The sequence below is a fragment of the Callorhinus ursinus genome, unplaced genomic scaffold, assembly GCF_003265705.2.
Source record: "Callorhinus ursinus isolate GAN/ISIS: 27379988/994484 unplaced genomic scaffold, GSC_fseal_2.0 scaffold73, whole genome shotgun sequence".
Taxonomy (NCBI): Eukaryota; Metazoa; Chordata; class Mammalia; order Carnivora; family Otariidae; genus Callorhinus; species Callorhinus ursinus.
Window position 1 is genome coordinate 5,844,637 of NW_027397135.1, and position 22,630 is coordinate 5,867,266.

Genomic DNA, 22,630 nt, shown 5'->3' on the forward strand with positions numbered 1-22,630 from the left:
AAGCCCCTGGGCCCAGGCTGCACCTGAGGCAAATTAAATCAGAATCTTTGAGGTCAGACCTCGGGAGATCCCCGAGAGCAGCCAAGCTTGAGAACCAGTTCATTTATATCTGCAGTTTGGGGGGGGCGGTGTGTGGGCTAGAGCCCCAAATTAAGAACTCCCAACAAATATCTAAGACTTGTTATCATTTGGAATGCAATCTGATGCCCCCACAGTGCTCCTCGTTAAAATAAAATCAGTGACAACTGGGACTCAGCACATCTAGAATTTGGAAGATTCACCTTTTTTACTTCATGAGGTGACGGAATGTTACTCGTAGAGTACGACTGCAGGGACTCCTTAAGAGTTTATACGAGATGTGTGCCCACTCTAAGTGTTAGCTTCCGGCGCTTACTTTCCCCTGAACTGTTTCCAAAGGCCAGATCTGAGGTGGGGCCACGGGAAAAGTAGCCAGGAACCGACTGAGGAAGGAACAGGCTCTCTGGAGGGTCTTAGGACCAGTGTCAACATGGAGGCATGGAAGAGATGGAGTGTAAGCTTTGAACTCTGGCCAAGCTGGGCCATGAGATGGAAAACACCGGTGCCCTGGGTGGCCCCTCTCCTCGTCTGCCCATAGTGATGGTGGGGGTCCCTGACTTGGGCTCTGCTGCCTCAGGCTCTGAAGCATCTCCAAGCCCCCTCTGCACCTCCCTGGACAGCCAGCCATGGTGAGGACATTGTGGGAAACACAGTTTTAAAATCTAGGGAATTTAGCAACTAGATTCTATGCAGGAAAACTGAAATACAAAGGAGAAAAAGCTTGAATAGTTTTCGCTGTTTTATTATGTTATAGTAAAATATTGCAAATTACAAAAATACTAGGATTTAACTGCTACAGTTGGACTGACATACAGTTGCTCTCCCTCACCAATCACTTGCTTCTTGATGAATAAGTGGTAACAAAATGTGCATCAGTCTGTTTCCCAGGGCCAAATAAACTTCTGATGAAAATATTTATGTTCTGAGGTGAATAAATAATGAAAGTGGTTTGCTGACAATGGCATAAAATTTTAGAGTCTTAGAAATATTTAATCTTTTCACTAATCATTTTCAGATCCTGAGTGAGGACGCCACATTTTGGGCACTGGGGGGGACGCTGCAAGCTAGATCCCAGGCTTAAAGGGACAGCTTGTTAAGATGCACGAATGCAGCTTTTCTCCCACTTTATTAGCAGTTCCTCCGGCGGAAGCTTTCTTGGTCGAGGTTTCATGTGTTGGGAACACACTTCCATTTCCCTTGTGGCTAAGACCCTAGTTGGTTTGGCCCAACTCTACCACTCCCTCCCTGATGAGCCTTCCAGGTCCCCCTAGGCAGGACCCACTCTTCTCTGCCCTGTGCGGTCCATGCTTGGCTGACCTGTCTTTGCCTAGCATCTGTCCTATTGTTTTAAGGTTTCTGTTTATGAGTCAAGTCAATTCCCTTTGCTAAACTGTGGGTTTCTTGGAATTGGGGATTATGTTTTATTTATTTTAATATCTTTAGAGCCTATGCTGGGCTGGCATAGGTGCTTAAGAGTATCTGAAAACATAGTGGAATTGAATTGAATAGAGTTCATATCTCCATTGGGACAAAGTCAATCTATTGGTAACAAAACTGGGGCCCTGATCTGAGAACCAATAAATACTGTAACAACAGAAGGGAAATCTCATACGTGTGTGTGGCTGAACACATCCGTAGGCCGAAAATACTGTCTGACACGATTTTTCCTTGAAACACTGGATATGGACTAAGAGTGTTTAACACCTCTGTACAAAGGACTGCCATGAACCGATCAGGCTGCGAGGACCCACGAGGTGGAAAAACACTTGGGTGTCCTAAATTAACTGGATCCTCCAATGATAGGGCAATTGTCTTAAGAGGGAATTTTTTTTTTTTTCGAAAAATTACCTGTGGATGTTGTTAAGGCATTATCATCGATTTCAAACTCCGATTTCATATTTACCACTTTAATTCCCCGACGCATAGTGTTTTTACTTTCCCCTGTAAAATGTGCCCCCAGGGGTGAGGGCTGTCAGTTTCTGCTTGGTGGCCCCAAAGCCTGGATCCTTTCATTCACAAAGGGTGAGGAGGGGCTTTGGGGGCAGCTTACCAGAGAGGGGGGAAATAAGTACCCTTTGAGTAAAAAACTTCTAAAGTAAAATAAAAAGGAAATGTTCTCCCATAAGTAGCCTAATTTGGTAGTAAGGGGCGGGGTGGGAGTTTTAGGAGCAGCTTCTCCTCATTTCTGCAGTGTCCTGATATATGCCCAATCCCCAACCCCCAAAGGACTTGATGTATTTTCTCTGAGACTCAAATCTGGGAGCCATGTTCTTGTGTGAACTTTTGCATTATCGTTCCATCTTGATTAAAGGCTATTGGTCTGAATGCTGATCAAATACGAGCCGGTCCAGGTTACGGTTTGATGTACCGTCTCCTCTCACCGACAGGGAAAGCATACTGAGTTTCAAAACAGTGGAATGGAAAATAAACAAGTAAGTCCAATACTTCTAACTAGAAAACACTGGTCAACCGATGGAGAGTAAGTACCATGAAGAAATTTATATAAAAAGAAGTCTGAAGAAGAATTCTACCCCCTCCATTTCTTTTGCGCTCAGGAAGGGTTCAAAGTGGCTTATCCTCTTGTACCTGCTCTGATTTGCTACAGTACCAATCAGTCCTGCTTAGGACACAGAGTACTTCTAGTTTTTTTTTTTTTTTTTTTTTTTTTTAATTGTCTTGCAGTGGAAGAATCTTGAAGCAGAGTCAGTGGAATCAAATGTTAGCTGGAAGACTCTGACCCTTGCTTCTTGGTCACAGTTGGGCCTGGATCAACTCCGTGCAGCAAGTGCTATGAGCAAGCTTCTTCCTCATTGGAAAAGCCCATGAGAAATAAAATCAATAATGACAATTAAAAACTCCCAGGGTCCCCAAGCAATAAAACTCCTTATGCAGTTTTGTTTTGTTTTGTATCAAATATACCTCATGGAAAGGTGAACTTCTGCCCAAAGAGACAATATTCTTGCTGCATGCCTTTTTGTGGAGGCCTCACAGTTTGAAGACAAAGGAATGTCCCAGCAACTTTCCAAAGTGCATCCGAGGAGGGGGCGCTTCCTGGGTGAAGGATGGGTCCATCAGAGCAAATATGGCCAAACCAGTCCACGGGTCCGAGAGTTAACATGGGCATGACTACCAGCGCTAACGTAGCTGCCGTGGCTTGGTCCCAGGGGGGGTGACACATCTGAGACTCTTATGTCCTATGCTATCCTCCATGGTCATGCTCCGATAAACTCACTGCTTGGTGGTGCTACCCTCAGGTAGTCTGCATTTTCAGCTGCAGGGCCCTTAAAAATGCCATTTGACTTGGCTTCGTTGGGAAAGAAGTCCTGCTGGTAGTCAGGGTTGTCCAGGCTGATTTGGTGGTTGCCTTTCTGGGCCCAGAGGCTGGGGCCGTCGAGCACACTGTTGACGCAGGGAGGGTGGGTGTTGAGGTACTCAGGGTTGTCCACTGCGTTGCTGTGGGGATTTTGGTAGTGAGGGTCTCTGCCAGGAGCTGGATTTAGAGGCTGATTGTGATAGACGGGGTTCTGGACAGAACCCGCAGGTCTTTTGGGAACGGATTGGTTTATGTATTCTGAAACGGAAAAGAAATCACAAGTGAGGTAATCAGCAAAGCCTTAACCCCAGCAGGATTTTCCATCTGTACATCTGAACCCTGTCGATCCTCTTCCACAAGGCAACTGAGGGTAGGGGCGTCTGGCAAGACGACTATCTTGCTGTTGCTGCAATATAAACTACGTTCTTTTCTGTAATTCTGAAAGCGGTGGGCACATTTACCTCCTGCCAATTTAAAGTTCTCAAAAGGACAGACTGCCTTAAGATGTATGTGTGCACACAAGAACATCTGGGGATAAAGCTGAGATTAGGAAAATACATGTTTCATTGGCTAAGAATGGAGCCAGGATCGAGTTTGTCACATGCATGCGTGCACACAGACACACTCATCCACACACGCTCACACACACAATCATATGCACACACGCTTGCTCACACTCTCTCTCCCACACACACACACGCGCGCGCGCTTGCACACACATGCCCAAGTCTTCGATGTTTGCTTCAAATTCTAGAAAATCTGCAAACTGATCCTAAAAACACACCTCCTGGCTGGACATGACTTGAGTTCAACACACAGACCCGCACACATGCTCAGCTGTTTTGTATTTCTCTGCCTCTTACTCCTTACTTCGTGTCTGCAAACTTGCCACAGTGTCCACTTCTGGATTGGCTCGAAGGAAGCAAGCAGCCTGGGCACCAGGGGATGGAGGCCAGCCCTGCTGGATGGGGAGGCCGAGGAGTGCGACCTTGTCCAGGGTAAGCCACTCACCAGGTGCTGGGAGGAAAGTGTCATCTATGTTGTCCTCGGTCAAGGTGCCAGTGGGGTCTGAGCTGTACCGTTGAAGGAAGCTGTCTTCTTTGAGGGGGCAGCTCTGAAGGGAGGAAATAAGGCAAGGTTACCCCAGTCAGTGCTGCTCAGACTTCAAAGCGTATGAAGATCACCTGAGATTTTGTGAAACTGCAGATTCTGATTCAGTAGGGTCCAAGAAAGCGCCTGAGATTCTGCATTTCCCACAAGCCCCCGGGTGCTGCCCATGCTGGGGGCCCACAGACCACAGGGCGAGTGGCAAGGACCTGGTCAGTGCCGTGCAGCAGGGCTTTTGGCAATGACAGAAATGTTCTATGATCTGTGCCCTCCAAGATGGTCACCAGTTTACACTGAAGTAGACGCGTGTGGCTATCGGCTTCTATACTGGTAAGTATAGGTCTAGATCGAGGCTTCGTACCAAGCATCAGCATCACCTGGAAGGCTGGCTCCAACACGGATGGCCGGGCTCTGCCCCTCGCATTCCTACTTCCGTAGGTCTGGGTCGGCGGCTCGACCATTTGCATTTCTAACAAACTGCCAGGTGATGCTGTTGTAGGTCCACAAACCCCATTTTGAACAGCCTTGCAATCAGTGAGAGCTAACTGCTGGCCTTAGGGTAGGGGTCAGGGAAACCATATGGAGAAGGAAGGTAGGAAGGAAGGAAGGAAGGAAGGAAGGAAGGAAGGAAGGAAGGAAGGAAGGAAGGAAGGAAATTCAGGAAGGAAAATCAAGGTTAGTTGGGGTAAGATGGGCATCTTCTATGTGCGGTAGAGCCGTGATACGGAGCTGTTATTTAATTCGGGTTTATGAGGTGTTCATACGTACCCCATTTCTGTCAATGCAAGCCACGGTGGAATTGTTGCTGGTGGCACTCTGGAAAAGAATCGAAGTTGTTGAGGGTACGCGTGCATATTCTCACCCACGCCCCCTGAACGCAGGAGGTGGGGTCTCATGGAGTGGATATAATTACAGGCGCTTCACTTTGTCTTGACCCATTAGCTTTAGAAAAACTAGGTTAGTTCTGACCTAATTCTGGCCCCTAGTAGACCTAAAAAGGTTATGGTCCAGTTTTTGCAATGCCATAAAAGAACTAACACACCTGACTGATTCACTCTGACTTTGGCTTGACCATTTGGTTAAAATCGACTTCTCTGCCTCTACGTGAGCTCTACTAGACGGGTATCACTGTCTCTGAACAATTCATTCAAAGCAGCAGACCCAGCGCTTGAGAAGGAGCGACATTTCGTACCAGAGAACTCAGGAGGGGCGTCCGGGATGTGGAGGGGCTATGGAAGAAGCCCTGCTGGGGGATGAGGTACTCATCGGCATCGACAACGTCTTCCATGTCCTCTTCGTCCATCAGGGCACGGTAAAAGTTGGAGTCTGTAGGGCTTGGCAAATGCATCCTCTCGTCTCCCTGGTGCAGAGATTTTGAGACAATTAGGAAGACCCAGAGAGATGCTATGCCACGTTTTTGGCAGATGCCTCTTTGTTTGGCAGTTTGGTTATAATACAATCATCCTGGTTCCTTCCCCCCTGGACCTGACATTAAAACATTAAAAATTCTTTGATGTTTAAAAGCTCCTTAATGAAACAGAAACAGCTTAAGAGGAAGAAGAAAGGGATGAAGGAGCAGCATTTGTCGAGTGTGTATTATGCTGTTAGGTGCTGCGATCTTATAACTTATAATAAGACATTTGTCCCTATTCCTGGCATAGACCTCTTAAACCCTAGGAATCTCCTAAGTGGTGAGAGTGGCAAAGATGTCTTTTGTTATTTTGACAAGGGGCTTTAGGCCCACAATGACGGGTGGGGGATGGTGGTGGTGGTGGGGGGGGACCAACCAGAGATGAGGGGATTGGAACTTCCAGTCCATCACCCTCCCTGATGTCCTGGAATGGCGGAGGGGCTGCAGGTGGTCAATCACCATTTCGCCACTAATTTAATCAATAACACCTATTTACTGAAGGCTCCATAAAGCCCCACAAGGACTGGGTTCGGAGAGCTTCCGGGTTGGTGAACACATGGAGATTTGGGGAGAGCCACCTAGCTGGTGTCAGGGAACTGCTTGCTGGGAGGTACGTGGAAACCCCCTTCTCCCCACCCCCCAACACACACGCGCCAGTATTGCTAAGCAGAATCTTCAGGTGCCATGCAAATTATTTTGCATACATGATTTCACTGACTGAATTAAAACAGCCCTGTGGGTTTGGTTTTCTTAACCTAAAGTGCTAAGCGGAGACTCAGGGATTTGGAGTGAGATTTGCTGCCACCAAAGCCCTGCTTCTCCATCTGATGGAGCAAAGGCTCTGGCTAACCGAAATATGAAGATGACACACGGCACTGAGTATGTCTGGATGCTAGAGTTCAGACGAGAACGGCCAATGGAGTCGGGGGGGCCCTACAAAAGAACACTTTAGGTCACAGTGTGGCCCGTGCCTTAACCAAGGCTTGCTCGAAGGCGCTGAGGATTTAAGGATGGGACCTGGGAGACAGGGACATGGCACTGGCACACAGTGGAACACGGGGATACTGGACGCTCATCAGAGGGACTTCTCCCAGTGGAAGCTCAGACACTGTGATCTGGTACCTGGATGACAAGGTAGCGCTGGGGGTCTCGGGCCATTTTGGAGAATTCGATGATCAATTCACGGAATTTTGGGCGACTGTCTGCATCTATCATCCAGCCTGGGGAAGGAATGAGGAAAACAGTACAATTAGACCCTGAAAGAAATGATAAAGATGGCATTGCTTCCAGAGAGCATTTATGGTGAGATGCTTTTAGGCAAGGAAGTGATGCAGAAACCGAATCTTTGCGATAGGCTCTTTAGTCTTGGCAAACTAGCGCTGATCGCTGATTGCTGATCACAGTTTAAAGACCATGAAGACATAAAACACTTGAATCGGAATGACAGCACCGTCCTCTGATTTTCTATGCCTACTCTTCCTGGGGCCAGAGTTCTGCTATTATCACCTTAGGCGATCCAGCAGCCTTGGATACATCGCTCTTTGTGAACTGCTAAGACTGTAGGGAGCCCCGGCGTCCGGGCTCTCTGGCCAAGTCCTCACTGGACATCTACTTTCATCTATATTCGCTTAGCAGTCTTGCAAGCTGAAAACTAGATTCAATTTAGGGAAAGTTAGGGACTTTCTTTAAGAGCCTCGGGGTTTGGGCACTCCACACCCTGATGCTTTCATTGTCTTACATCCTCAGTCACCAAGCACGCAGGTGGAGGGGGTGTTCCAGGGCCTTCCCTAGGACACTGGTGAACCTCGCCAGCCCATGTGATTACACAATGACCTAAACCTGGATTAAACAAGCTGGAGGAACAGCGATCAGCTGGAAATCCTTGTCTCTCTTGAGGGTTCACATTTATTTTTTATCGGCAGGCTGTCAAGTTATTTTAGGACAGACTGCTATGCTATGTGACCTCAGACGAATCATGTAACTTCTCTGGATCCCAGCTTCCTCAGTCCAAAGCAAGGAAGTTAGAGTAGGTTAACTCTGTGGTCTAAAGTTCAGAAAGGCATTAGTATTTACATCAACTTGGCCCCGTCATATTCCCTGTGCTACCTTCTTGTGTAAGTGCTCATGACACGTGGAAGGTTATCTTCAGAGCCTGCTGAACTTGTGCTTCTGATGCAATGATAGCATTGACCAAGTTACACACTCTTATTTAGATTAAAATGTTTACTTGCTACGCTGCAAAAGACCTCACGTAGATCTACCATTTGAGAGGCTTAAGTCAAGGCAGAAATGTTGATTCTATCAGCCTCATGTGCTTACTCATTGTTAGGTATTTAAAAACATTCGGTCTCTCTGGTAACAGGCTTCAAAACGTGCAGCGCCGTTTTCATCAAGCAACTTAGGGAAGAGAATATTTTGGTGTAATGGTTTCTGGAGGAATTTGATTTTATTTATTTGCTTGCAAACATGGGCACATGCCAGGTCACCGCGCTCAACGGGTCAAGCAAACGCTTCCTGAAGAATGTTGGGAGAGGGTATTTACAGACGCTTCTGGACTTCGGTGCCTGCTGTAAAGAACGTGACCATGTTTTTTTTTTTTCTGGGAATCAAAGGTCTCAATCTTTTGGCTAAGGGCTGGAACACCTTTCTAGGCCCAACAAGGCACTCTGAGTGCCAACACCCGGGAAAGCCAGCGTGGATGGGCACGGCAGTCACTCACACTTGACCATGATCATGTAGACATCGATGGTGCATATGGGCGGCTGTGGGAGGCGCTCTCCTTTCTCCAAGATGGTTGAGATCTCACTTGCGGGGATACCGTCATAAGGCTTGGACCCAAAGGTCATCAACTCCCAAACGGTGACTCCTGAGAGGATGAAGTAGTTGCTTTATGAGTTGATAATAGTCATGACACCTTGTCTTTAGTCATCATTTAAATGTTTCTAATCTTTAAAAATCTACATTTCTGTGGCTTTGGGCAACTTGCTTGATGGCCAGAAGCCTCAGTGTACCTTTCTGTAAAGTGGGATAATGACAGTATCTGTCTTATGGGAGAGTTGCGCAGATCAAATAAGATAACGCAACTGAACTGTTCAGACAACGCCAGACAAATAGTAAGTGGCCAACAAATGGCAAAACTTTTAGTAATAGCAACAAAGACAACGCAACCGTTACCATGACATAAGGAGCAGGAGTTCCACACTCAGACATCTGCCCTTAAGCGACTTGTGCGTATGGAAGAGAGAGACCGCAGACAAGCTTATACACTGCACATGTTTAAATAATAGTAAAAATTGGAAACCAGAAAGCCCTACGTTCTTTTTAATAAACATAAAAACCCCAAACCTTTTATTTCAAAAATCAATCATCATGATTAAAAAAAAAAAAAATCAAAGCAGTAGTTTTAGAACTGGTATTTTTCCAGACCATCCCTGGGTTCTGATGATCCTTCCATCTCTGTGCCTCCCTTGATGGGATTCTCTGCTCTAGAAACCTGCACAGGGAAAGTGCACTGGGGTGACTCCAGTGGAACTGAGCCTAGGTCCCCAGACTACATAGGGAGGGAGCAGACACAGGATTCTGGCGGTTTCCTGATCTTCAGCTGGTCTGATGATCCATTTTCTTTAGAGTTGACCACTAGATACATATTCCCCACAGGTCTGCTTGGATTAACCAGGGGCCATCCCAGAACCAAATGACCTGAATACAGAGCAAGCAAGATTGAAAAATGAAGCAAAGTCATGGTCCAAGGGCAAGAAAATAGATTCTTCTGTCCTTCCTCACCACAGTGTCAGTATGGACTTGATGAAAAAATAAAAATCTCATTTCCAGATCCATGAAGTCAATTCATTCCCATCTAACTAGGTTTAAACATTATGTATAAACATGCACGATGAATTCCTGCGGGAAGGCAAACTTTTTAGGTTTCGGAACACATGCTAAAAGAGAAAGTGGTGTGCATACCTGGTTGTGGCTTTTGAGAGAGCCTGGAACGTGGTATGAATTCTCTCTTTTCAACTCCTAAGTGGAACGCATACGTTCCTAATTTATTAAGATATTTTGTCTTGAAACTAGAGAGCGGAATAATAGGATTTGTTTTTTAAAGATTTTTATTTATTTAAGAGAGAGGGAGAGCATGCACAAGCGAGCAGGGGGAGGGGCAGAGGGAGAGAGAATCTCTCAGCTGACCCTGCGCTGATCGCGGAGCCCGACGCGGGACTCGACCTCACAACCCTGAGATCACGACCTGAGCTGAAATCAAGAGTCGGGCACGTTAACTAACTGAGCCACCCAGGTGCCGCAACAGGATTTGTTTTTTTTAAACTAGAATGTCAGGTTTGTGGTTTAACAATTCCAATTACTGCCAGGAACGGCGGATTATAATCACTGACAACACAATTTCCACTGAAATGAAAAACACACGACCACTATGGTGATGCTGACTTTCTGGTACTGCTTGTAATCATCCAAAGGCATTAAGTCACAGAATCTAAGAGAGTTTTCATTTATTCAACAGATGTGGGCCAACTCCGGACAGATGACGAGTTGGCCTGCGCCGGCTGCCACACGGAGGGCAAGGAGGGAAATGCAGCCACTTGATTCTGGAAAAGTAGGCAGAGCCAGACCAGTGAGGAGCTCAGGTTTTGTTTGGAACATACAAGGAAAACCAAAGAAGGCTATTAAGCAGAGAATTAAAAGTCTGCTATGGTTTAAAAGTATTCTTTTTGTCTGTTGTCTGGAGAACAGACGAATGTGGGCAGAACAGGGAGAGAGAAGACCCATCAGGAACCTGAGGGAAGGAGGACCACGGAGATGCCTCTGGATGGGACTCAGGAGTGGGAAAAGGAGCATTTCTTCCCATCCCTCTTGGAGAGGAGACATATCTTGAAAATAACTAAAATAACAAGGCATCAGAATAGCTTTATTTCCTTATCTAGTTCATTAATCGCAGGCAGCTCAGCTCACAGGTACATGGAAAAAATTCACTTATTCACTCAGAAAGATCTCTGTCTTTGTAAAGCCTGCATCCTAGCAGAAGAGACAGAGATCCCCGAAACTAAAATACATTTAAAATATTAGGAAGTTAATAATGCTATGAAAAAAGCCTTAAGTGGATGATAGCCTGAATGATTTGTTTTTGTGATAATAACCAAATTCCTCTTGAACATTTGTGTCGATCTTGCTCTCCCCAAATAACCATTTCCTTGGAGATGGGGTGGCCCCCCCCCCCCGACCCCCGTTGCTTTAGCAGTGGGAATAGACTGATAATTCACAGAGAAATGTATCAGGTAAGCTATTCTGCAGGCTTCCAGCAGATTGCTGGGCTCGTGAGGACCGACTGTGAACAGGTGTAAACATGGCAGCCTGTGAGAATGTGTTAGTGACACTTTCTTAAATGGCGAGGCCCTTGTAGGCTCAAGCCATCCTTTGCGCAAAGGCAATGAGGCAAGAATGGGAAAGCGTGTTGGAGAGGAGGGGCACGGGCCTGTGCAGGGCCACAGTGGGATTTGGAGGGGGAAACACAGAATCAGTCCTGATGAGATGTCCTCACTAGAGCTCCCAGCAATAACTATTTCCCTTGCTTCTCCTTCCCCGCGCCGCCCTCCCCAGACACACACTCCTAGTGCCCTCCTGTCAAGCCATTCTCTCTGATACACAAAGACTACCATTCACTGCATGAAACAATGGCTACCGAGCTAGTCCATCACAAAACCTCACATCTCTACCCAGAAAACCCCATTTGTCACCTCCCTTTGGTTGACTTCAAATCCATGGCAAGAGGTCAAGTTTGGTTTGATGTCGCAGGTCCAGGCACTTCCTAAGTCCGAGCTCTCTTTCCCTCCGTCACCCCCTGCTTGACAAGTTCATCAGTATCTCCAGTGACATGTAATATGCTAGTCAGATTCCATTTCCTTTGCCATCCTTTCTTAGTAGGATAGACAGCAACTACTACGCTATTATTAGGCACTGTCTTAGAAGAAAGTATTTGGATGACAGAGCATAGAACATAAATCAACAAACTATACAAGCGGGCTTCGGCTCAGTACGCATTCATTAGCATCGCGATTTTGACTCACCATAGCTCCACACATCACTTTGGTGGGTATAAATTCGGTGTAAAATTGATTCCAAAGCCATCCACTTGATAGGCACCTTGGAATGATGAGAGAGGAAGTAATAAGATAACCATTAGCTTCCCTCTGGTGCAAAAAATTAAATCACATTGAAACAGATTACAAGTGACAAACGTGGGAAACCCAGGCCACCCCACCCTGATACCCTAGGACTAGGGCTCCCTCCCAGCAGGAGGAGCAAGTTTTAAAAATCTGGTAGAAAACAGGGCTATTCTTTTCGGCCCCAGGTGTGGTTTCATGAAGGCCTCGGCTGAGGAGCTTTGGTCTGTGGGCGGTTCTGGTGAACTGGGTGCACATGCTGGGGGCTGGGGGTCCTGGTGGTGGTCCTAGCCACCCCATGTTTATGGGAGTTTGGCTGCTTGGCCGGCTACTTGGAGCCATCCAGGTCAGAGAGAAACTTAAGAGGGGTACAGCCAATTCAGAGCTACTGGAGGGCCTAAAAGGGGACTTGCACCCACCCCCCCCCAGTGCTGGGAGAGAGTCCCCCGGAGGACCCCCAAGTCCGTCTGGGAGGAGGGAGCCAACCCTCCAAGAGTCACAGAGACCCTCGGGTGCTCTAGGAAAGGCACGGGGAGTTTTCCACATTTCTGAGATATTCTCAATAGCTGTGACATTTCCCAGCTGCCCTTCTGAAGCGGGGAGGTTGAGACCTAACCTTGGCTAATGGTTACCCGAAGATGGAGCTTGAGCTCGTGTTTATTGGCTTTGGCCTCTGGACACGATAGAAACATCTGTTCTCACTCTCCCAGCAAATCCTGCTCTCAAAGCAGCTCCTCTGGTCTGTACTTCCAGAAGACGACCCTGGCTAGACCCAGGTGTCAGTGGTAGTCGCTGCGCCCTCACCCAGAACGTTCTGAGAACGTCCCCTACATCGGTCAGTCTGCTGGTGAGAAAATGCTCGCCCATCTACAAGCGAGCCTCTTACTTTGCCTCCTTCTGCGTGGTACTCTTTCTCCTCGGCTCCAAGCAGTTTGGCCAGCCCAAAATCTGTGATCTTGACATGCTGTGGTGTCTTCACCAGGACATTTCTGGCTGCCAGGTCGCGGTGCACCAAGCGCCGGTCTTCCAGGTAGTTCATGCCCTGAAACATGGGGCCATGCAGTGAGGGAAAGCACTGCTTAGCAGACTGCCCTGGAGAGCACAGACTGGGGTTCAAGTAGAGACGGCAAGGCGCCTGCGCACAAAGCTCTGATGTCATGTTCACACTGGACTCGGAGCTTTCCACCTCAGGGACTGCGTTTGCCCCCGTCTGGTGTGCCTCCCCTGATGGACACAGTCACTTGCGCCCTGTAAACACTAGTAACTATCAACTGAATCGATGAAAAGACAAATTAATGAAGGTATAATGAGCTGCTAACTTGCTAGCTTTTCTCCATCTAGTCACTCCAGTTTTAAACCCAGATGAACCAAGTATCCGAGGGCAGGGACAGAGCAAGCTGAGACCTGGCTGGAAGCTTGTCTGGAACTTGGCAACCGTGCCACCTGCCTGGGGTCACCTTCCCTGCGCGTAGCTGATCGGTAAAGCAGGGAAGGTAAATGCTTCTCAGTGCTGTGAAGCCACACTCCCCTCACGCTTTTGCAGACTACCTGCCGTGATCTGCTACCGATGGACGAGGTTTTGTTTTTTTTTTTCTTTCCAGTTTGATCTCATTTTTTAAAAATGAAGTCACATGGACATTGGATTTGCTTTGACAAGGTGGCACTTCCCACCCACCCCCTTTGGTCGCCTCCCTAACTCTGTGGCGATCAGAATCATCACTACTGAGAGAGAAAGAAAAGAATATTTGAGAAGCACCTAGCACAGTGCCTGACATGTGAATTCCCGAAAATATTCCCTCTCAAGTCCAGTCCTTGCCCACAGCTTTCTTGCCGAATGTCACGAGCACTTGCAGCCTCTACTTTTCCTTGCTCCGTGCCTGCCCAGCTCAGCCAAGCTCCCTGGGACCCTACCAAGCTCCAACCTGGTGACATGAGCTTGGCAGCTCAACCTCTACGCGGGGCCAGACTGGCAGGCGGGAGACGCTGTTAAGTTCTGCAGACATCTTACGTTGTTTGTACCACATTCTCTCCCACTTGCTCACGAATGTGCCTCTCTCTCTCCAGCCAGGGGAGTGGACCACGTTTCCAACCTCCTTTACAGCTGACACTCAAGAGCTCTCCAGCAAAGACAGGGACAGAAATGCTTACTGAAGCGCATGAAATGCAAACAACTGGGCTTCACCCACGCGGCTTTAGTGTCTGGCTTTCTTGTAGCTGCAGTGGGATCTCCATGTGAGGGCACCTGCAGGGAGAACCTGCCGCTAAGGATGGATTCCCCAATTTTCTGGCAAATTCTGTGCTTCCTTTTGCATAGACAGTAGGTGAAAATTATTCGTGAAGTGAAATTAAAAATTTTTCTTTCTGGAGCAGAGCTAACCATCGTAGGAATGTTGGATCTTAGGAAGATGCTACCAGGAGTTAGCCTCTGAGGGCTATTTTTGAGGCCTTTCTTTGGAAAAAAAGATGATTAACTCCCATGTCTCCTTTCTCCCTCGTGTTTTCTAGAAAGTTCCTGAATGTTTAAGATGCTGTGTGATTTAAGTGTTCCCCTCCTAAGATTCCTCAGATGCAGCAAAATAAGGTTAACGGGGCTCATGCCTATTCAAGAGGAAAACTAGCAGGTTCTCTCTGGCACGGCACTTCCAAATTAGGGATTATTATTTAGGAACGGCATGTGGGGAGCGAGAGGGAAGGAGCAGAAGCCGAGAAAACTCCCAACAGAGGACTGACTTACTACTCCCTGTCACCTCTCCCCACGACCCCGTCACAGTATGCTCCATTCATCAGCTTCCATCTCTCCTGTGGTTCCTGGGACGCTGCTCAGTCCTCTTGTGCCTTATAAAAGAGCAAGGCCTCTATTTATTAAACATGGTGTACTCTTACCCATTCAAAAAGGGTTAATTGGGCTTGGCCTCTTGCCTGGTTAGGCGCAACATCTGCATTCCAGGCTGTATTAGCTCACTTGTTCTCTCTCTCTCTCTCTCTCTCACCCACGTTTTCTCTTTTTCCTTCTACCCTGTGTCACTGACCCTGCTTCCTCGGATATTTCCCGGAGGCTTCCTCGGTGGTAGGTGCTGAGTCACTGTGGCATGGCCGTATCGGAATAATCGCACATCAGTGCCGGACACACAGGAACCAGTCCATCTTGCCCTGTCCCTTCTGCTTTATTTCAAATTTGTGTTTTCTGAGTTCCTTAGACGCACAAGGGGGTGAGGGTGGGGGGGGGACTTCAGAGGGAATTTCCACCTTCGCTTAACTACCATCTCAAACTTTTCATTCTGCCTCTTTAAATGCCCCCACAGTCTGTACACTGGACATGTTTTTCACAAAAGTTCGTTGAAAAATGAACGGATGAGGGGTGCTTGGGTGGCTCAGTCGTTAAGCGTCTGCCTTCGGCTCGGGTCATGGTCCCAGGGTCCTGGGATCGAGCCCCGCGTCGGGCTCCCTGCTCGGCGGGAAGCCTGCTTCTCCCTTCCCCACTCCCCCTGCTTGTGTTCCCTCTCTCTCTCTTTCTCTGTCAAATCAATAAATAAAATCTTTAAAAAAAAATGAACAGATGAAAGAATGAAGGAGTGATATAGCGGCTGACAGTTTTGAGCACTGATGATGTGCCGGGTGTTTCCAACACATCTTCCAAGAAGCCTCCTCTGGGGCCAGAGTGCCAGTGCCCCACAGGACCACGCCGAGAGCCGCCCCAGCGGGTCCAGAGGCCGGTCAGACCTAGTGCTCTGAGTCCCTGAGACCACCAGTGGGACCTAGTCCTAATTTCCTGCTGGGGCCTCCACGTGAAACTCGCCTGCTGGCCCAGAGGCTGCTTGAGATGTCAAAGAAACTCCAAATAAACAAAAAACCCCAGCCGTCCAGCCCCTTGGCTCTGTGCCACGGGGTTAAGTCCACGTTGTCGGATAAACCTAATAAATTGACCCGGGCCCCGCCTCCGCCCCCCGGGTCTGTAAAGGACCCGGACAACGTTAATAAATGGTGACGTTTCCTGAGACTATGTGTCCTCAGGGAAGGCTTGGGAAAGAGCCGTTTACGTCTTCGGGGGCGCACAGCTAATCAGCCAGAGGGGTTTAAATCAGAGAGGATTTGGGGGCGGCCAGATTCAGCTCATTTGAACTCAGATAAAACTCTATTCATCAGTCTCTGTCCCACACCATAGAGGCAGTTTAAAGGGCCACCACATGCCCGGCAAAGTTATATTTTAACCAGTCAGCAAAGATAAGAGCCCTGATCAGAGCCCATCTAAACAGACACCACAGGAAGCATATCAGCCTGGGCCTTAGTGGGGCCTCTTGGGAAGCTCATTTCCGGATTCCTCTCCAAGATCCTCACTTTAATTTAATCAACATATTTATTTTTGTTAATTACTACAGGACAGCTAGGACGAATTCTGAAACACCAAGGTCAGTAGGGAATTCGAAGAGCCAGGCTGGAACCTCAAAGCACAAAGGAGAAGCACAGGGATATGCCTCACACGGCTATTAAGGATTTTTCTGGCACGACACCTACGGAAGAAGAAAGGACTGGGGGTGGTTGGGTTTGACATTTACAGACTCTGTTTTCCGGAGGGCTGCAGCATCCTACGACTCCTGGGAGGAGTCCAGACTGACAGGCTGCCACGGGGTCCATTTCTGTTCTGTTTCATAAACCGCCATGGGGAGAAGTCCCAAGCAGGAAGTGGAGAATACACTAGATGGTTCTGGCAGAGTTACGTCAAGAGTATGGCCCACCCACCACTGAGCCCCTCCCCTCAGGAGAGGTAGAAAAGTGTCAGAATTTCCGACCCCAGACAGAGCTCGTGGGCTGGCAACAACATGGTACTGTGATGGGGACGGGAGGACGGCCAGGCTCACTGGCCTGTGGGTTCTGCCCCGAGCCATGACAGCAAGTGCTGGTCAAGAGCACGGACCTGGGAGCCAGGCTGCGTGGGGTCCAATGCTGATTTTGCTACTTACTAGCTCACGACCTTGGCCAGTTACTTAAGCACCGCCGTGCCTCAGTTTCCCGGTATGTAAAGTGGGCTAATCAGATGGTTAATGGTGTTAAGCCATGCAGAACAGAGGATGGTGCCCAGCAAGAGCCCTCCGCAGGGGCCGGTGAGTGTCACGGCTTCCTCCTCAAGGCCAAGTCCTCCTCCGCTTCTCCATCCATTTGCTGGGAGTCTGAATTAGGTCACTGTCATAGCTTGCTTACATTATAGCTTCCCAAAGAGTCTGATCACGCATAGACTCCTGAGAAGCACCCTCTGCTTTTGAGATGAAGCTGTCTTCTTGTGTGGGCATGCAGGGCCCTGCAGGGTCTCCGCTCGTCCTCCCCAGCTCGGCACTGCTGCCCGTCCCTCCCCTCAGCATCTCGCAGCCACTGAGCCACTCTGCATTCTCACCACTGTGCAACGGTCACGTCTCAGTGGGTACACCACTGGGACGGAGGCGGGCCTCTCACTCACATCTCCAGCACACAACTCTTGAGGCTAAGAGACAGGCTGCCTTGCCTGCCTACCTCCTCCGCCCCGCCACGGTCCTCCCAGCACCTGGCGCCCGGCTGACAGTCCGAGCCCCCCTCGCTGGTCCCCACATGCCCTTCAATAGCAGCCTGTGGGACTGTGGTCCTCCACGCACCCAGCTCTCTCCTGCTCTGACCACTCTTTCCCTGTAGCACAGCATTCTAGCTCTGTATGGATCTGTTTCCCTCACTGGTCTGTAAGTTGGGGAGAAAAGAAATTTTGTCTTATTTATATATCTATTGCACACGATTCCTAACGCTGGCAGATAAATGCCTAAGCAATCGTTAAGGGAAATATTTAAAAAGTTGATATTTTGATACTTTGATTTTTTTTTTAGAGCGAGAGTGAGAGAAAGAGAGAGAAATAGAGGCAGAGAGAGCACAAGCGGCGTGGGGGCAGAGGGAGAGGGAGAAGCAGACTCCCCCACTGAGCAGGGAGCCCGACATGGGGCTCGATCCTAGGAGATCATGACCTGAGCCGAAGGCAGATACTCAACCATCTGAGCCACCCAGGTGTCCCGATACTTTGATATTTTATTTTAGTTTTTATTACTATTTTTTAAATATTTTATTTATTTATTTGACAGACAGAGAGACAGCGAGAGCAGGAACACAAGCAGGGGGAGTGGGAGAGGGAGAGGGAGAAGCAGGCTCCCCGCCGAGCAGGGAACCCGATGTGGGGCTCGATCCCAGGACCCCGGGATCAGGACCTGAGCCGAAGGCAGATGCTTAACCACCTGAGCCACCCAGGCGCCCCGAAACTTTGATATTTTAATACTACAGTACCTTCTGGCTTTTTGATGACACACTGGAAAGTGATCATTTAGGCCGATTAAATCCAACTGTAATCTTTTGTGGAACATTTAAGAATAAATTAAAAAAATAATCCAAATAACGGAAATGGCTGGTAACAGGATCAGCTCTTTGGCTCTGTCACTGATCTAGTCTTGTTGCCTGGGAGTTTATGGAGCAGCGTGCTTTACGGGGGAATCAGCTCGGGTGAGTCCTCCTTCCTGAGGATGGAGGCAAGAGACCAGTGGTGAATCAGCACCCTTGGGCTACACGGTTAGTGGGGTGGGGGCTGCACCTTGAACCTCACCTGGATGAATCCTGACCTGCAGCATAGAAGGAGCCGGCCTGGGGGGTGAAGGCCAGAGCCCAGATGGGACCAGGACCTTGTGCACAGAAGTGGGTGTCCCCTTGCCACCACAGCCTGGTTAGACTAACAGACTGTAGCTCCTTTGCTACTTCCTTGTCCGGCATGATTTTCCTTCTCTCACACCCCTGCTTGTCTATGATGACCACAGTATAGTGGGTCGACATGGGTTTCATGACAGGGCACCCAGAACTGAACACAGGCGGCCCGGACTGTTCTGGCCACATCAGGGTAGAACGATCCCCTTCTTGCCCCTCACTTGGATAACCTACAAATGACTTAGCCCGTCTCGTCTTCCTCCCCTTTTAGAGGCTCACAAGCACTGATCGTTCTGACAAATGTGTGGCCAATGAAGACACCTGGGGCTTTTTCACATGAACTTAGACCAAACTAAGTAATCCTGTAGGCTGAAAAAAATAAATCCTGTGAAATGACTTTTTCAGTTAGTCCTTATTAAACTGTATCTCCTAGATCGGCTTAAACACGGTTTGGGGCATATACAGTTGCGGTCAGAGGATGAAGCTGCAGAACACGTCTTGCTGAGAGCCTCTCTCTCCTCTTTGTGTCTGTCTTCAAACCTCTCCAGCGCCTGACCTCAAGGATCCTCAACTTCTGTCAATTACCTGAAAATTCAATTCTGTGAGATCTTAATCTGGGTTAGGTGATAAACGAGCTCTTTTGTCCCAGAGGTTTGGGACAATGTCAGATTAGTCACAGTCTAGACAGCTTTATTTATTGCGGGGCCTCGTAATAACGTGCACTGTGATGGATGCTCTAAGGGGAACAATCTGGCACAAAAGCAACATTTTCCAAGTGACAGGATGATAAGACCATAGGATCTTTCCGATTAGAACATTTTATGACACTATGGCGCCATCTGATACAGTTTGGGACTTACTAGCTGCCTTATGTAGCCAGAAAAGAGTGGATACACTTTCTGAGGCAACCAAGTCCCAGCAAGTGGGAGCGACCCAGGGCCTCATGAGCCAGGAGCTTAGGAAGCAAGGATCTTTCTGACTGGGGAGCAGGTGGTATCTCCACCAGCTCCTGAGGCCGGAGAACAGAATCCATTATCCACCACATTCGAGGAGGCTCTTCTGCTCTCCGGCCCATCCTGACTTCCTCCCTAGCCTACTTGCTTTTCTTTTCTTTTTGCCCAGGTGATAGAATTTGTCCTCTTAGCAGTTTAGCCAGGACAACAAGCTTGCATAACAGTGGCCAGCTCTCCATCAATATTTAGAAAACTTCCCAAGAGAGTCCATGCCTTTGTGAATCAAGGCAGGACATTTATAAGTCAATAAATCCCACTTTGAAAACGCCAGGAGTTCAGTTTCTGGTCAGCCACGAAGCATTTCTGGGTAGTTTCACTTCCAACTTCTACAAAGAAAACTGCTTAATACTTAGATAAAGAGGCACTGACCCAAGAGCAAATTTCTCTCTTCGCAATGGAGGAAATAATTTCTTTCCTTTCCCTCCAGGGACAGGCACTCCATCACTGCAGCTATTCAAATACAGTGGGAAAGGGTTTCTCTTCTGAATCAAAAAGCAAATCTATCCCAGAGAGCTAACGACCACAATCTGGAAGGGCTTCAATGTGAAGTAAAGCGAAACAAAGTACAAGAGGCAAATAGTGGATTTCAGTAACAGGTAAAATAAATTCCCATCTTTGTAGACGCCAGGGGTCAGGCAGATTGAAATGTAAGGTTACAAAGGAGAGAGAGGAGAAAAGCTCAAGAATGAGAGAAGATCTGGAAACAGGAGATGCTGCTCTAAGAAATGAACGCTGATGAAGACAAGGCTTCAGCTTAGATTTTGGTCATTGATCCAACCTAATTTAGCCAACATAGGGGGAAAGAAATGGACAAAGGGAACATTTAGTGAGCACCTCGTGCCTGTGGGACTCGTGGTTAGGTGCTTCCTGGAAGCTAACTTGGTGTCACCCTCACTACCCGGGAGGACAGGTGGCAAAACTTCACTTACGGCCAGAGACTAGACACAAAAAAGACTAAGCAACCTGCCTGAGGTCACGTGGTTAATAAATACCAGAAGCGAGGTTGGAATCTACAGTCCGCTGGAACTGTAAGCACAGATCTGTGCTGGACAAAACTTGCTGAGGCTATGTGCCCCATTGCAAGAAGTGTCACTTTCGTGGAGTTGTGGCCTGACATGAGATGATGAGAGAAGAAATGCTAACTATCCCAACACCCTCTGGTGAACCGGGCCTTATGAATCAAGCAGAAGCTTGGCCACAGGTGTGCAGAGCTCTCGAGGGCCTGCCCAGGGTGGGGATGGCCAAGACACCATTCTTACAGAGCTCACCATCCCCTTGGGGTCGGTGGGCACAAACTCAAGGGGACCAGTAAATAAGCCACATCTTCCCAGGTAGCAATATGTGCTAAAAAGAAAATAAAGCAGGGGCGCCTGGGTGGCTCAGTCGTTAAGCGTCTGCCTTCGGCTCAGGTCATGATCTCAGGGTCCCGGGATCGAGCCCCGCGTCGGGCTCCCTGCTCAGCGGGGAGTCTGCTTCTCCCTCTGCTTCTCCCTCCCACTTGTGTTCTCACTAAATCAAAAAAAAAAAAAAAAGAAGAAAAAAAAAAAAAAAAGAAAAGAAAGCAAACAAAGCAAGGCAACATTGTCTGTATGGAGGGCCATATTCTCGGTTTCTTGCCATAGATAATCGGGGAAGAAAGCTGAGGAAGAATTTCTGGGCTCAGGAGTCCGTGTATGAGTACACCTTCAGGAGTAATTCTATATTCAGTAAAACCTGTTTGGGGCTAACCACCGCCTCCCCCAGATCAGCCACTGTCCTGCACTGAACAGGGCCCCCAAGTTTCATGTCCGCCAGGAACCTCAGAAAGTGACCTTGTTTGGACACAGGGTGTTGCAGATGTAATCAGGTGAAGTTCTTGGATGAAAGCATCCTGGATTTAGGGGTGATTGGTGTCTTTTAAGAGAAAGGAAAAGGCGATTTCGACTCAGAAACAGGGAACAAGGCTGTGTGAAGACCGAGGTGGCAATGGAGGGATCATGAGCTCGGGGATGCCTTGGAGCCACCAGAAAAGAAAAGGCAAGGACGGATTCGCCTGGGGCGCCTTCGGAGGGGGCAGGCCCAGCCGGCACCTTGATTTTGGACTGACCTCCAGGACTGTGAGCAGATAACTCTCTGTTGTGGTCAGCCACCACGAATTTGTGGTAATTTGTGGCAGCCTTAGGAGACTAATCCAGTCACACACAGAAATAATAAGCGTTTTCATAAAATCACTGCATGGGAGGCCCACACCCCTCTTCCAGGATCACTATCTAGTTCCGACGAAGAAGTCCTCTGTTCTGTGACCAGGTTATGGCCGCGAGGAGGACAAGAACACCAGGCGGCTGGCGGTGGTCAGACGAGGTGCCGGGAGCCTCGGGGGGCTGCTGCTGAGAAATCGACACCAGACGGCACCGGAATAAACCGACTACGACTACAGCCAGGGGAGGCACGGGCAGTCAGGACCCAGGCAAAGCCTCGTGGAAGTCGGGCTTTCTGACTCCGCGGCCTTGGCACAGCCCTCCACACCCTGCTCCGTGGAGGGAGCCAACGAGCCCTGATACACATGCTCAGAAAGGGACCTGCCCACAAATGCCCTAAATTCAACCGAGTAAAACGGCGCCAGGAGAAAATATAGAATTTAGCCATTTGGGGTGCAAGTAACTGGTGCAGCGCTGGGATCAAGAGGGAGAAGTTTGGGATTAAAGTAAGAAGTCCTTCGGAGGCCATGTGACTAGCTCAGTACCCAGCACATGGCTCTGCTGCTCTCCTTAGCACGCAGGTGGGGCCACCTGTCCCCTGGCTGCATTCTCCGCCATCCTTTGCTCCGGAATGAGCCTGTTAACGGGGGAGGCGGGGC

The 22,630-nt window shown here is 48.6% G+C and overlaps 1 protein-coding gene across 4 annotated transcripts in view; it reads right to left on the reverse strand.

Annotated features, from left to right (window-relative positions):
* Window positions 1-2,558: 2,558 nt before the first annotated feature.
* The window catches only part of EGFR (epidermal growth factor receptor), a 200,647-nt gene continuing 180,575 nt past the window's right edge, over window positions 2,559-22,630 (reverse strand). For 3 of the 4 annotated variants that reach the window (XM_073886883.1, XM_025853155.2, XM_073886884.1), the window contains 8 exons: window positions 12,969-13,124; window positions 11,987-12,062; window positions 8,629-8,775; window positions 7,032-7,129; window positions 5,691-5,858; window positions 5,267-5,314; window positions 4,403-4,505; window positions 2,559-3,649 (listed from right to left, as the gene is read on the reverse strand). In XM_073886883.1, coding sequence (XP_073742984.1) covers window positions 3,291-3,649; window positions 4,403-4,505; window positions 5,267-5,314; window positions 5,691-5,858; window positions 7,032-7,129; window positions 8,629-8,775; window positions 11,987-12,062; window positions 12,969-13,124 — 1,155 coding nt within the window. In that variant the 3' untranslated portion in view covers window positions 2,559-3,290. Of the gene's footprint in view, window positions 3,650-4,402; window positions 4,506-5,266; window positions 5,315-5,690; window positions 5,859-7,031; window positions 7,130-8,628; window positions 8,776-11,986; window positions 12,063-12,968; window positions 13,125-15,594; window positions 19,367-22,630 lie in introns of those variants that run through there. The other variant, XM_073886885.1, reaches the window with a different exon arrangement.